The sequence below is a fragment of the Cyrtonyx montezumae genome, unplaced genomic scaffold (genome assembly GCF_038088225.1).
Source record: "Cyrtonyx montezumae isolate F1298 unplaced genomic scaffold, pur_monq_1.0 scaffold_0, whole genome shotgun sequence".
In the NCBI taxonomy this organism is placed as follows: domain Eukaryota; kingdom Metazoa; phylum Chordata; class Aves; order Galliformes; family Odontophoridae; genus Cyrtonyx; species Cyrtonyx montezumae.
Genome location: NW_027071824.1, coordinates 55,665,942 through 55,682,777, shown reverse-complemented (window position 1 = coordinate 55,682,777; position 16,836 = coordinate 55,665,942). Strand labels below are relative to the sequence as shown.

General features: G+C 35.6%; 1 protein-coding gene across 1 annotated transcript in view; it reads right to left on the bottom strand.

The window, feature by feature from the left end:
* ASCC3 (activating signal cointegrator 1 complex subunit 3) overlaps positions 1–16,836 on the bottom strand; it is a 263,322-nt gene that overhangs the window by 12,348 nt on the left and 234,138 nt on the right. The window contains exon 37 of the mRNA XM_065735653.1: positions 9,380–9,604. Coding sequence (XP_065591725.1) covers positions 9,380–9,604 — 225 coding nt within the window. The remainder of the gene's footprint in view (positions 1–9,379; positions 9,605–16,836) is intronic.

Genomic DNA, 16,836 nt, shown 5'->3' with positions numbered 1-16,836 from the left:
CACTTCTTTTTCTGCTAAGTGTAAAACACACAGATGCTTGATTCTCAACTAATTACTGAAATTCCTATAAACTTTTTTTTCTTTTTGCTATTATTCTTTTTCTAGGAATTTGTTTGGAATGGATTAAGAATACTGTTCTAAACTTAAAATGGTACAAACTGGTGATCTACCTAACTACCCTCTGAATTTCTTGCACAGAATAATTTCACTACTGAGAAAAAAAGTAAAAGAGAAGAAAGAAGGGGACAAATGAATATAAGTAAAACAAGATAAAACTATAAAAATGCTTTTATGTACAGTAGAAAATTATACATTTTAGTAAAGCAACAACTAAAAACAAAGTACTATGTCAACAGCTTTTTAATTTCAGTTTGAATTGATGGAGACAGAAACAGTGAAGGGATAGATCGCTTGATACAATGAAAAATGTTTGCCATCATCTTATTTTGGCCTCTTCCTGCACTTAGGAAAATAAAACCAGAGACTTATGCTGAGATGGGTTTTGATGGAAGAATCACGTTTTAGCTTTTAAGACTTTACAGTGTCACGCTCTGACAACCATGAAGCAATAACAGTAATTATTGAGTCCTTTAGTATTTTAAACATCATTATCAAAAATTTCTTGACTCATACTGACAAGAGAAGTAACTTGCTGAGAACCATGGCAGGAGAAGAATGAAAACGCTGATGCTCAATAAATGAATAACACAGTTTATCAGGTATGGCAAAGATTTTCATTTTGATGACAGTCAGAACTGAATGTCAACATGTCTGGATCAGAGTATCTTGCTGTACCTTTCCTCATACCAGTGGTCCATAAGTAGGAAAACCTCAACATGTATTATTAGTTTTCAATCATCTTATTTTCAAGAGCAGCGGTTATTTTAACTACTGAAGTTTAAAAAATTAACAAATAGTAACTTGCTGGTCTAAAATGAATCTAATTTTTACAGCCTTTTTTTTTTAATCCAAAGTTATTACTGATGTTTGGAATTTGAATGATGCTGTCTTGAGGGAAAGCAAAGAAGGAGGCAGGGTGTAGGGAAGGTGCACATATGGCAAGGAAGAGAAGTGATAGTAAAATGTTCCTCTTCTCTGAATTTTAAACACTCTGAATATGTGTTTAAAAAAAAAACAAAGACTAAATTGTGCCCTAATTAACACTCTTCCCTTATTTAGGAGATTTGTCTCCTAAACATCCTGATTGCAAATCTTACATTTTAGAAACCTTTTGCAAAGATGTAATGCTGTTTTTGGAATTACCTTCACATCCTTCATTTGAAAGCCAGACATTCTGGATCACTCTTGTATGACTGCGTGTGTAGCAGGGGAGCAGAGACTGCACAACTAGCAGAATTTCTGATCTCATCAAATGACTTAAATAGCTTTTTTCTTTAAGATAAGTTATTGAAGTGTTAAAATGATGCAGCCTGCATCTTAAAAGAAACTGTATGCTGCTTGGCATAGATTATTCTTTTTTTATTGAATTTGCCTGTTATAGAGCTCTGAATATACAAAGCAATCTACTTAAATACTATAAATGTAAACACTGTATATAAATCTCAATATTTTATGGCTAAATTATATTTAAGGAAAGTGGCAAGCTAAATGAACAATGAGAACTGCTCTGGACACAGCTAACATAAGAAATGACATTGTGGCTGAGAATTACACCTACTAAAAGTAAACTGTAATGATGGCATTTGTGGTAACGTTTTGGTGGGTGGGAGCTGGAGCTGCGGCTTCACAAATACTTAGGGTGAGATATATGGCTCACATTTTTCTGATATTTAAATGTTCGTTTTACTTTTTGTACCAGTGCATCGTAGACTATGGCACTTTCTTGAGCTCCTTCATTCAGGAAATTGAACGTTTCTGTACTACTGTACAGTGTTCTAGGCAGAACCACATTCACCTTAGATTTGAAAGTTTACATAATATAAATCCAACACATTTTCAGACAAATACTAATCTTATTCCGCAGCGATGCTTTGAGAAGGGAAACTAATATTTAAATGAAATAGCTCTATGTCTGAAATACTCCAAACTTACTGCAGTTATGTCAAAAAAGAGAGGTAAAGCTGACTGGATTTTAGACCTACTTCTGTACCCAAATTCATTTTGTACAATATTCCAATATCAAATAATCAAAATATCCCCATCCTTGTCTTCACCGAATGAAAATATGAACTCTGCTGTCTAGGAATAGTCTTCAGTTATAAAGGTTTAAATTCATAGATCTACTAAAATCATTAGAACTGTGCCTAATTACAACTGTTTTGGACTACAGATAGATAATAATATGCAAAAATCATCCCATTTTACTTATTTTCCTGAAAACAGTGCACTAATACAGAATGATAAATCTTTTTTGCACATGCTTCCAACCTAGGAAACCTTCCAATATGTAACATTATATTATGATCCACATGTGATTTGAGATCATACTTATACAAGTAAATATTTTCCCAGATGTTAAAACATTATCTGTACTAAAAGTTTCATGTTTCTATCTAAATCATGATTATGATGCTTCAACGATGCACTCCAGAAACAACTGAACTGTCTAAAAGTTGGAATTTATTTGAAGTATTAGAGAGGATCTTAAGTTCACTATGTTACAGACTGGTACAACAGGTACCTATTGCACTTCAGAGATCCTGAACTGTATTTCTTTTTAGAAATGTATTAACTTGGTGGGGGCGGGGAAGAGAAGAGACGAGAGGGAGAACAGAGGAGTTCCTTCAAATCAATATCAAAATCATTCAGCTGAACAGCTTCAGCCTACAGAAAAATAATCCTCATTTTTTTAATCAGAGTGATAAACTATAATTGATCCTAGTTGGGCATTTCTTTTATACTATCCTCTGCATCTTGCCTCTCTTCACTTTATTTTTGAACAAGCACATTCAGCTCCCTCTTCCCTATGCTCTGCTAGCCACTATAAGAGACTAATTCTTCATTCTCCCATCACCATAAAGGTCTCACTGACGAATGCAAATTATGACCTTCCTAGCTGCTTTGTAAGATTCCTATCCCAGCATTCATCCTTTAGCCTCCATAGTAACATTATTAGTATGATCAGAATCAGGGAAAGGACAGATCACTTACTGTCTACATTTAGTGGAGTGCAACCCTTTGGCTCTTACTGATTTTTTTTTATAGTATTACAGAGATAACAGCAGCTATGGAATGTGATACAGGCAATATAAACTTTGTAGGGCATAACCCAACACATTCAGAACTTGAGTCCCAATATCCAATTTATTTTCAAATTGCTAATTAATAAATTGATATTCTATACTAGGCTAGTGAACTGTAAATATGATGAAATGTTTTTTTGAGAAACGTCTTCTCTTTGGCAAGAAGTCCCAGTTTCCTCATCCTAAAAAATGCCTTACAGGTAGCATTTGTTTCACAGCTTACACAACTCTAGCAAGCCTGTGGAAAATACACAGCATCATTCTCATGATAAATCTGCCCTCTTTAAAGTTGAAATTCAGTCTCAAAGTAGTAATATAATATTTTGTCAATAATTAAAATTTTTTGAGTGCATTCACTAGAATCCTTTTCAACAGCAACAGTTATTCCCAGTAACTTTCTCCTGAACTTTTAGCCCCATAAGGTTAGCATTCAGGAAGCTCAGCTGCTGTCTAACAAACTTAATTAATCAAAAAGTCATTTCCGAGCTGTAACTATGAGTAAAAGTGCTTCAAGTGTGCTAGCAAGCCTACAAGTTAATCAAAATGCTAATGCAGTACAAATTAAAGTTGTGATTAACATTTCACAGTAGCTGCTTAAGTGAATTGATCACACAAATGGGTTAAGCATTACTCATTTCCTTCAGCCCCAACTGGGAAAAGGTTTGTCATGGGTGGGGGAGGGATTATATAAGCAACACCAAATCATCACTAAACTCTCACCAAGATGTTTCCATACAGCAGTTCCCAAATTATCTGCAGTGAGCAAAATCCCCAAAAGCACTGTGAAGAAGGTAGCCTTCCCTTCCCCTCCTCACACATACCTATAAAACAAAAGTAGGCAGCAAGTACTTCTGTCTCAGCATTTCCTATGTCCAGAACTATTACTACAAAGCTATTTATTGCTGTTATTATATACAAATGAGCATAATTTCCAGCATATGTTCCATACTTTTTTTTGGTTATTCTATTATTTTCACACCCCCAATGTAGAATAATAGTAATCCAATCTTGTCACCAATTAGTATTTAAGTAAAACTGCAGTTACTGGAATAGTAAATGTACACAAAGAATATGTGTAGGAGTTAAAGAGACACTGTCCTCTGCTCTTCACTTGCTTCTGAATACTCTTCTGCACTATGGAGTTGGTTTGGCTGTCTTCCCTTCACTCAGTTAAGCCGCTCACTTACTTACAGTTGCAAATGCATTTATTAAACAAAGCAATTACACTTTTGCCTGAGCACTTTTGTACAGATCTTGCATATGCAACCACAAAACATGCAATTTCTGTAATTTTTACCTTTCAGGTTGACGTCGGTATGCCTGCAATAACAGGTGACAACACAAGAGATCAAAGTGCACTTAGGATCTTCTTCATTTCCTCACAGGCAGGAAAACAAATGACCCAAGGGGCATGGCTCCCCAGGCCAGCAGTTTTAGTGGCTGTTAGGAACTGAGGACATCTGGGGAGAATGGGAAGTCCAGTCTCACTTGCATAGCCTGGGAACTACAGCTTAGGCACCTCTGCTGTTTCCAGGTGTTTGCATGGGCAGAAGGCACCTTTTGCCTAAGAACTGTGGATACAGCTACTACCATCAGCCAAGAACTGCCTGCAGTTTACTAGCTTAAATATTTCATCCACAGAATTGTAGAATCATAGAATGGCTTGGGTTGGGACTTCAAAGACCATTCAGTTCCAAACTCTTGCCGTGGACAGGGTTGCCAACCACTAGATCAGGCAGCGTCCAATCTGGCCTTGAACATCTCCAGGGATAGGACATTGACAGCTTCACTGCGCAGCCTGTGTCAGTGCCTCACTGCTCTCTGAATAAAAAAACTCCTAATCCATAAGCTAGCTTTTAAGATAGTTGAATTGGGCAGCACAGCTGTCCAATGTTTGAAAGCTCTAAACTTGAACAACAAAGATGATACTCAGAATTGCATCAAAACCTTCATTTTAGATGACCAGAAAGAAATTATTTACCTATTTTAGAATGAGTAAAGGGATGCTACACAGTAGCAGCTAATAAGGAAATGAAGAGACTGACCTGAAAAGCTTTTTATTTCATGTCAAAATGAGATTGTCCTGAGGGGTAACATGCCGGAAAAGGCCATCCATCAGCAGAAGAGCTATGAGGGCCTCATTCTGGGGATGTGCATGTTTCCCACACAGACTGCACTTCACTGTGCAGTGCAGAACCTGCCCTCCTGTCCATCTTCTCTCAGTGCACAGGTACCCTACTGAGATGCATTTAACACATCCATAGGTAAGCACTTCTCAAAGGTTAAGTCTGGGCTCCATGGCAGTTCTACTCCTGATAATATTAAAATATTTTAACAACGATTATACTACAAGTGGAGGCTTGTGGCCAATCCCAATGCAAAGCCAGCAACTGTCACATTTATTTCATAATATTCCTTGTTGAATCTGAAACTGGAGGTATCACTAACTCAATTATCTATTTCAATTAATGCAAATATAGGCAATAGGACAGCAGAATAAGAACTGATCGCTGAATACACAGTCACAAAGGGCTTGACAAAAGAAGTAAAAAAGAGATTAGACTTAGTCCATATAACATAATTCTAAATCGGAGATGGGGAAAAAAGATGGTGTATTGTCTTTCTGTACAGTAATAATTTTATTCTATAAAAATATTAAACAGATCATTTCATGACAATTTTTATTCTTTCTTTTTCACGTTCTTCTGCAAGTAGAGAAATGTTTGAATTTGAGCAACAGCTGAAGTGCTTAGGACTATACTACTGACATCTCTATCTTTTCTCAATAAACATAATACAGACAACTTGCTAGGAATGCAGAGAATACCCTGCTTACTGTAATTGTATTAAAGGTAGCCAGGACAAATAGAAATTAAGTGACGTGCCCAAGATCACATACAAAATATTGGCAGATTTTTTTGAGCCATGGGAACCTTCTAAACCTTATCTATGGCAGCTCATCAGTGATTAACGAACTCTTTAGCTTTTCATTCTAGCTTTTCAGCTTCATTGAAAAATTAGGTGTGGAATTATGGCAGCATTCACCTTCCAGATTACATATGCTGTTCTTCATATTTCTGCAGTAAAAGGAAAAGAATTTCGTATTTCATCCTGTGTAAATAGATACCAAATTTTATCTTGCTATAACAAACTCTTATCTACACAAAACAAATTGTAACTACAGGAAAAATGAAACAGAATTATTTCTTTAATTTCCTATGGTAACCATTACATTCCTCTATTGGGTCAACCCCATGGCTCCTCAAATTCTGTTAATGCTGTGTCATTGTGGCAACATCCTCTTTTTGTCCTTAGCTGTGATTTCAGAGCTCATGACTTCTATGTTTAATTATGTGTATAGAGCAACATAATTATAATATAAAAATATAATAGAAATCTAATCAGAAGTAATTTAACAGTGGTTGCATACATTTCTTATTAGAAGAGAGTGGAATCTTACCACCGGAACATAAAAAAGAAACCTGTTACTCTCTCCTGTTGCCTTCACAGAAAGACTTCAGTAACACGAACTTTATGTTTGTGTTGCAAACAGTTGGAAGTGTAGTAGAACTTGACTACACTAAAACAGGTGGTCACCGTTAGTTACTTACAGATTTTACTATAACCAATAAAAATGGTGAAGAATCGCAATACATTATATATATATCTATTATACACACACACATATATATATGTACACACATATATATATACACACAATGTTTAAGCAACCCTGTTCAATAGCCCTGTCCCTGGAGGTGAAGGAATATGGATGGGATTCATACACAGGGCATTTTAATACCACAAAAGTTTGTTATTTAATAAGTTTATTTATTTACAATATGGATAATATATATATATATATTTGTAAGTAAAATGATCTTGTTTCAGAGCTTTATGTATATATACTGAGGAGAATACTGGCAAATTATGAAAGACAGTACATTACAAATATTTTGAATTCCAATAATTCTGACGTTTGTTCCTCAATTATGCACAAAATGTAAGCGTGAGGCACACGTGGATGTTCAATATGGAGGCTTTGGCAGCAACTCTCCAATAAATGTCATGCTTGGTTTTGCAATTAAATTGGAATAGAAGCTCATTCCTTACATAGAACATGAAAAAGAACTTATTAGTAAATAACATTTCCAAATCTGTTATCTACTGGGATAAAAGATCCCAACTGAAAAAGTGAAAATTCTTAACAACTACTGCAGACTGAATAACTCCACAGGATTTTGCCAGTTCTAGTTGGTGATTTTATGAAATCCATCATCTACTTTTAGCTGATGCTATTATCACTGTTTTCTGACTGACCATTAACTCCAATCATCACAAAGTCACTGGCAAAGAAAGAGGCCCAGAGGACAGTTTGTTACCTGTGGTGGAAAGAGGATTGCTTAAGTATAGTGATAGAATATGACAAATCTCTCTGCAGGGGACCTGGAATGGAGGCCCTTGGTATATACTGAGAAAATAGCCACTTGTAAAAGCTCTTGGAAAGACCTTACTTTCTTGGAACAGAAATGCAGCGCTGACACAGGAAGTCTGCCTTTTGCTCACATACCCGCCAGCAAAAACAACAGTTTATGTTCAGGTCACCACTGGAAGGTTAGCTATACAACCTTAACACCTAAAGTATTTTGTATGTAAATAAACAGAAATTCAACATATTTCAAAGTACAATTCTGTCTCACTGCTGAATTTTACCCTCAGAGGCATACGAGCACGTGCTCACATGCACACAAGAACGTCATCCGCTGGATGTGTTTATCAGTGGAGCCCTCCATGGTTCAGTTCCTTTTCTCACAACTAACATCTCTTTTTCCACCTCTGGTGACCTAGAGTTCATCAGCAGGTCAGTGCTAAGGAAAAAGGTAACAACCAGTACTGAAAGTGTAACCCTGTCTATTGCTTAGATTCTGGGAACTTTAACCTCCATTTGGAAAGCGTGACTAATAAGATGGAACAAATATTCTCCCAAGAGATTTAAACCATGCACCAACTTCAAAATACTAATGTGCTTGCATGTTTTTCTTTTTCTTTGAAAGCAGGAACTTTTTTTTTTTTTAAAGATGACTGCAGATGTAACATTATTTATCAGTTAGCAAAAGGTATTGCATGGAACAATATCCTGAATTTTACTTCAATTTAAAGGAACAGTTGAATGCCTTAGATTGTTTTCCTGAGTGATAATGGTTTCTGAAATAAAATCTTCAGATAAGATCGAGTATCATTCTAGTAAATGACATGTAGATCACTGAGGATATTAAAATATGGGCAAACAAAAATTGTAGGAGGAAAGAATTACTAACGCTGTTTCACAAATATGGAACTGAGCAAGATAAAAAACAGACCACCTGACCTTTAAGAACATGTGAGCGAGTCCTTATTTAGCTCTGCTAAAGAGAATAAATATTATTACTCCTCTCTTGCAGAAGCAGAAGGCCAACCTGCTCTCTGTATCAGCCTTCTTCCCACTGTAGCTGTAACTGTGTATTTCAGATACTGTAGTAATCTATTGCAAACCTAAATTGCTGCTTTAAAATTCTTTAGAAGTGTACAACTGTGCATGTGACTGCCTGCAACCAGTGCTCTCCATGGTCACTTTAGTTTTGTGTGGGGCAAGACTTCTGTACAACTATAGAAGTCACAAGCCTGCAGATAGTTTTTAAATCTGTGTTTAAAATAATGCTCCTTGATTCTGTGATTATTGGGAAACAGAAGACATATTTTTTTTACAAGCTACAGAAAAACCCAGTATCTTGTCCCAAATTACACTTCAGAAGGTGTTTTATTTATGCTTGGCAGTGACTAGAATGCTTTTGGGTCCAATAAAAAGAAATGTATCAATGGGACACAGTTCCTAGAGGTCAACAATTTGTAGGGAATGCATCTATGCAGGAATGACATAGCATTCCACAACACAGTGACAGAAAACTGTTCCACAGAAAAGGAGATGGCAACAGATACCTCCATTCAGCCCAGCTTTTTTTAAGCAGAAGATCATTTATCTTCTGCTTTGAAAAGAGGACTTCTTTGTTGGCATCTAATTCTTCCCTAACAAGTGACATAGCAAGAACTCTTCAGATTTTTAAATATTTGAAGTATTACAACATACTAACAATAAACAAAATCACATGCATTACTGTAAAACAAGTGCATTACTATACCTGACATATTCTAATTGCTTGGTCCAGCACTGTCTTTGTATCAGTAGCATAATCTGGACAAGGCAACATGGCATGACTGAAGTGGGCTTGCAGCAGGAGGTGTGTTTTTGTGTGTGAGCTGTCAAATGAATGAGGATTGACTTCAATTGGAAGATGTTTTGCCAGTTCACTGTTCATTTGGTCTTCATTGTGTCTCACAGGTAGATCTGTGTACTCATCAGCATTCTGAAAAAAAAGGATAAAAAACATTAAAGCACGATTTTAATGAGGCATTAAAACTACATGTATTTAAATTACTGTAATTAGATTTTGTTGCTAAAATAGCAGCATTTTAACATTTACATAGCCTACTTATCAAAATCAGGTGTTTGTGGTTAAACAATAGCTAGCCAAATATTCAGAAATATTCACCCCGATTATAGGTTTCAAAAACTTTTCTACATTGATTTTTCCACTAGAGAATAAGAAAATAAAAGTAATTAAATAAATACATTCACTGGATGGACTCAATATTAGAGATGACCTTCTACAGATATCCTACCCGTTAGCTCACAAAAACAATAGTGAAGTTAGCTATAGCTGATAACTCACATTTTCTTATTTCACAGTTACTACTTTTCTTTTTGAAATCAAAACACCGTTGATTTGAAACAGCTTCGGGTTCTATTTCAAATTGATTTTAAAATGTATTTTCATTATTTTGAGAATCAATTTCTAAGCAACAGTTGCTTGGTAATCACAGCAAAGAGCAAAATCGTTAAGTAGGTGCTGAAAACTATCTTCTGTGCTATCATTCGTGTCAAAACGTGAGCTAAGAACTTCCTCATTGTTTCAGAAAGGAGCTGTGCACCGAATTTTGTGGTTATCACTGGCACCATCCTCAGGGCTGAGGGGAACATGTCTGTCTGTGTAGCCTGAGCAGTTCTGTCTCCTATTGATAGGGAGATCCACTGTCTGGGCAAGCAAGAACTCTCAATAGAAGCATGCTCAGAACTATAACCTGGTCAGCAAAGTCTATTCTGTGGCACAACTGGCAATGTTCTCCACAAAATCCTCTGGTACTTATGTATACATATTCTTGTTTGGAATGAGAATGACTTTTGTAAAATATAAAACTTTCAAGTAAAGTAAGACTTCTATAATACAAGGTATTTTTTCCCTTTGTACTTTATGCAAATATATTTATTTTATCACAAATTAAAAGCCTTTTGGGTAGCTTGAAGGGTAATGTATTCTGAACTGTAGGTTTAGGAAAGAGACCATTAAATTAAATTATTCAAGGTTTTATATTCCTCTTAAGCTACATATTCAATCTCTAATCAGACTTCCTGAAAATCTATATTAATTAAATATCCACAAGTGTAACCAATGCAGAATGAAGTAAAGAAAAACTGCCATTTTCAAACATATAACCTAAATGAATTGCAAAATACTTTATCTACTCACTAATGTCCTAATAGAGGTGGGGTTTTTTTGAGTTTCTAAAAAGATAGCTGCTTTTTCCCTTCCTCTCAAAAAACTGTCAGTAAATATTTTCTATTTATTTTAACTACACAGTGAAACTGTACCTAAACTGCGATATAAATGTAAAAGGAAAGATAGATTTGGAAAGGAAATCAGAATGTCATTAATTTATCTTGACTGCAGATTAAAAGTGAAGACTGTCTAAAGAGAACTGCTGCTTAATCCTAGATGCCTCTGCTAGATCTCTTGTGAAAACTGTGGTCATTTATTCTGTGAACCTAAGGTCACAATCTTTTTAAGCCCCATAGAATGTTGCATGTTTGCTTCACTCTTTTTATTTAACTTGCTTCTCCTTCAAAGATATTTTAAAGAATATTTACCAAGGAGATTTTTTACTTAGCTTTCCTTTGCAGTATAAAGTAGCAGAAAGAAGACGGATCAGCCAAGTCACTCCAGACCAACTGGTACTCCCAAAAATGCATTTCACTAATTCTTCCCCAGCACACATTTTATTTACCTCCAAAACACTCCCCTTATTTTAAACAACTTGCCTACTTAATTTCCTGTTTGTGATCACTGACTGTAAGTAAGTGAGGTTCATTTTCTTATCTGCATCATGTAGGTAATTAAAGGAAATTGAGAATGGGTAGTGAAGCTTTTATACAACTGAGAATGAAGCTGAATGGAGGGCACCAAGGTCAGCAGAGTCCATTATATTTTTATGTGAGAGGCCAGTATTTCTGCCCTGTCCTTGTTTGCTTAGTGTAGGCTGGACAGACTACTAACTGCAAATCTGTTTCTCTGATTTGCCCAGCTGTCCTTGAATAAAGACATCTTCCATTGCAAAATGTTAAATGACAGTGATTGACAACTCTGTGATGAACTCTGCTCATAACCCCCTGCTACTGTTTTCAGGTTGCACAAGAAAAGACAGAATAAAGAAACATCCTTTGTAATCACCTCAAATGGGACCTGCTGTTCACTCAGTATTTTTTCATTTTAGTTTTCCTTTTCATTATCACTCTCAATCTGTTCGGCAAAGGCTGTAGGCTCAACTACCCCACACAGTATAGAACATATAGTATTTTAGTACACTGCATCTCAATACTGTTTTTCCACGGATAAGGACACAGATCAAAACGTTTCAATCATCAACTGTAATCTTGAAGTCAAGAAACTTAATACAAACTTTACAGTTAAACCACAGAGCACTGATGTGCATATTTCACTTTGCCTTTTCTTACGTTGATGAGGGCTACTGCAGACCATGTGCTGCAATATTATAATAATACATTTACAAAGATCCTACAGAATTAAGCATAATTATTGGGGATATCAAGAGATAACTAGGAATTTTAGCTACAGGTCCTGCAATCAAGCATTTAGCAGTTGTGTTACAGCTCTCTCTATTCTATGGGTCTGTGTTGGACTTTCCCAATAATGTATTCCTTTGGGCACTACAGACAGCTTCATCATTTTGAGGGCAACCTGCACTTTATTTTGCATGCAACGCAGGGGTATATGAGAAACAGTGACGTGCTTTGCCATTGAGAAATACTGTGCATATACTTTCATAAACTTGACCTTGACAGATACACTTTAGAAGATGAAAGGCTGTTCTGATAACTGAATTCTGCCTCCTGCCTAACATCACCCACAAACTCCTTAGAGTCCTATCTGGATCATGCAACACTATGTTCCAAATATGCACTTTTCCATAATCACTCATTTTGAAATAGTTCTAAAAGTAAATAACTCATTTTAAAATATATGTGAACAAGGTGGCTTTTTTTTTTTTTTTGGCTACTGCTTTCAGACATTCAGTCATTTATTCCTTCTTCTTGGAGACTGCTCTCAAATTTCTGTTCCCCATGTTTGTATGGGCTATTCCCATACCTTAACTCTCCCTGACACCTACTGTCAGTTCTGAATCGCTCAGTGTCTCATTTAGCTGCTTATCCATACAATTACAAAACAAATGAACTGATCCAGACCTCAGTGTACTAATGAGCTAGTAAAGCTTGTTTCAATTTCTATTTAATAAAAATGCTTCTCTCTCTCAACTTCAGATCTGAATCTGCAAGTCTGTGTGACCAAATCACACTCTGACCCTTACAATGTGCGCAAGACTTTGAGGAATCCTACTGAATGGAAATGCAAATAATGTATCCAACCTGGCAAATGCTAGGCTTCATGATGCCCATAGGGTTAGAAAACATCAGATTTTTCCTATACCCACAACATATATAAGCTTGGCTGAAATTACTGATTTATAGTGGGAGCTGAACTCTAGACTTATACCACATGTAAACCTTCTGAAGTATCTTAAACTTCAAGCAGGTACCTTTTCTCACCTGTCTGTAAGAGAGGATACCTGCTAAGAACAGACAGAAATAGGATCAAGGTGAGTAACTAAAGTAAACTTGAATATTTTACATTTGTTTCAGTCATGGGAACAGCAAAACGTATAAAGTTAATGAGTTCTAGACCTTAAAGAGCAGTAGATTAATTTGTAACAATGAGGGTCTAAAACAAACCAAAAATAGTTTCTCACATTCCAGAGCTGATGCAAAGTCTTTTATTGAGTGATGCTGCACTGGAAACTACCTCAGAATTGACTAACTGTATATATATTCCTTCTCTTTGTATTGATGCAGTGAATTCAAACACCATGTTCAGAACTTTAAAAACCTGTGAAGTGCTTTGCTTTTGCAAGTTTCTGGTGCAGAGAGAGGAGAAGGAGACAATAAAGCATTCTTAGAAAATACAATAGCAAAATTAACAGCTGCTATGCTAAGGTGTTCAAAAATCAGTGCCTGTAGTGAACTACTATCAGAAGTTACTACCAGAATAACAAAATAAAGAGAAAAGATGAGAATCACTTTCAGGTAATACAGCAGATGCATCTTCTTTACCTGACTGTTGGTTTAAATTACATAAACTCTTGGGAGTGTGAGTACAAGCTGAAGGACTGCATAAATCAAATATTTTCATGTAGAATAATAATAAAAAAGACCTGAAATAAATGTAGGATTTTTTTAATGGCTGTTCTTCAGTTAACATTAAGAATATTTTATGTGGTAATTTTCATTCTCTATCAGAAATCAAAGTTGGGTCAGTACATAATTTCTCAGAGAGAAAAAGACCATATTTTGATCCATAAATTATTGTATCAGGACATGAGCTCAACAATAATATTAATTAATAATACATCATATAATCAGTTTTTTGCTTTTAATCTACTGTTCCATTTCCATTGTAAAAATCGTTGCAAAGTATTCTAGTGCAGTGTCCCGACCTGTCACTTTCAAGTGCTGCAGTGTACAAAAAGGACTCCAATCTTTAAAGCAGTCTGTAATAGTTCTCATTTGGGTAATATTGGTATCTGTATTACTGTAGTGAAGTTACATGGTCAAATTAGAGGAAAAAAAAAGAAAAAAGAACAGCACTGATTTTGTGACTAGCTGGCTACCTGGACAAAAGTGTTTTATAATAGATTCATAAATAAGAAAATTGAGGATACCCAAACTACACTACTTATGAACATTTATATATGTATAATTTATATATATGTATATATATATGAAATAATTTCCATTAAAAAATATATATACATACATTCATGTGCTGAAAAAAGATTCACTTGACCCTATGTTTACTGTACTATAAGGAAAAACAACTGACTGATTTAAATTCCCAAACTAACATTCCTTTGCTCATTCTCTTCCCAAGAGTCCACTGTGAGGCACCACAATGACACATGTATGTATTATTACCAATATATTTATACTACGTTTTACCTTACATTTTCAATTATGAGCTTGATTTACAAGGAAAGATTAAATTTACACAGATGTACCCTGGCAGACAGCTGATACTCAGTCAAGCATCAATTTATATTAAGAAAATGAATAAACGTGAGGAAATACTTTATTTTGCTTTGTTTTTAAACTGACCACATGCTTAAACGTTGTTTTTCAACTCATCTAAAGCTAAAGCAGATTTAAAAACAGACCAGCTGAAGTGCTTGATAGAACTCTTACTCTGAAAAGTCTGTCTCTGTGAATGATTCCACTACAAACTCCTATTTTAAAGAGTTTGTTGGTAGATCATAAATATATGTGTTCATTTGATGGGACATAATTCAAACTACTAAAGTTTAATCTTTTTTTTTTGTTTGGTTTTTGTTTTATTCTTGTACATAAAAGGTCTAAGACAACATCCCAGTTAAAGACAGCTATGAGCATGTATTACTAGTTACAGGCTTAAAGAACAAATGTTATGCATTTAAGAACAAATGTTATGTTCTTAATGTTAAGATTCATTGACAGACTAAAAGAAAAAAAATGTATTTATCCTAGCTTATTAAAGTCATTATGTTACACAGTTATACTTGTACTACAAGGCCTTTTGTAGATAGCAGACACACAAAATACTCTGAAGACAGACTTTGCAAGAAGTGATGTTCTAGGTTTCAGGGCAGCCTGGAAGGTAGTGCTAAGGAACAGAAAAAGCTGCAGTTTTGTAGTAATCCTGAACAGTGGCAAATATGATGCAAAAGAAGAACAAAAGGAACCATCAGGCAAGACTGGAGAATATATATTTACTATGTGATAGCGTAACTTATCGTAGACAAAATCTAAACATGATCTTCACTTTCATATACAATGAAACCACCTCTCCATGCTACATGTGTCTCTGTCAGTGCAATCAAACAGCACCCAGCAGGTCAGAGCCAACCCTGAAGTCCCTTTCCACTGGGGACTCTCTCAGCCCTTCCCATCAGCACTGGGGCCTGGCAGAAGGCACAACTATGCCAGCCCTGCAGGGCACACAGCTGTTGGGGTAGCAGCAGCTGGCCCTGGCAGCAGAGAAGTGGCTCTTCTTTGGCACCAGGCCTCCCATCAGAGCGTGTCTGAACTCTCCTGTCCAATCTGACTATAAGAAAAGTGAACTCACCACTGCCCCAGTACATTACTGGTGCACTCTCAACTCTCTTCTTCTGGAAAAAAGACAGGAGGAAAACAGAAGTGCAAAGGATAGAGAACACTATCTGGGGGATAAGGGCTGCTCAATATCTTTTGAAACAAATACTAATCTTTAACTTTTTAAACTTATTCTACTAGTATTTAAGACATTTTCATGTATGAAAGATGTGTATTAAAAATATTCAAATTGTAAATGCAATCCAATTAACTATGTAGGAGGAAAATACTGAGATGTAAGTTTGCAGCTGAGCCTGAGTAAAATAATAATGAGTAAAAAATAATCAATTATAACTATATTTCAGGATTTAAAACGGTAAATGTTTCAGTGGTGTGATCTACAAACTTAGTTTCTAAGAAAATATGGGTTAAAAGTGCTTATCATTCTTACAAAGGTTTCACATGTATAAAAAAAATAATATGTAATCGGGTCCTCAGACTTCTCACTTCAAAAAGACAAGTATTTCATATTTTTCAAAATAACTCCATCTGGAGAACACCACAAATTTTACAATTACAGACATCATAAAAGGCACAAGCTAGGGCAATGAAACAGTTGAGTGATCATTTAAAAACACCCTGAAGGGTTTAGATTTCACAAGTTCACCTCTTACTTAAAATGTCCAAACTACAAACTACTGATGACATTCCTGATGACCAGAGGTCAGGAGTTGGAAAGACCTTTGCCACTGTGCACAGAGCAATAGAAGGTCAACAATACTAGCTACCAATTGCAGGGGGTGACCAGGCAGTCTGGGGAAATTTCAATATACAAAGTTAAATTGCAGACCTCTGCTTCAGCATGGAGTTGCTGAAAGAAAATGCAAGAGTGCTAGCACATATGAGAGAGAGAGCTGCAGGTAATAATAAGAAGAATTTGATGCGGGGAAAAAGTTCTTAACACTTCTGTAATAAGCAGAAAAACAATTTTTTACTCTAAGTTTTCTAAGAGTATTAGAGAATTTACGTTTCAGTGTACAAGAAGACATGGAAATAGATAATAAAATC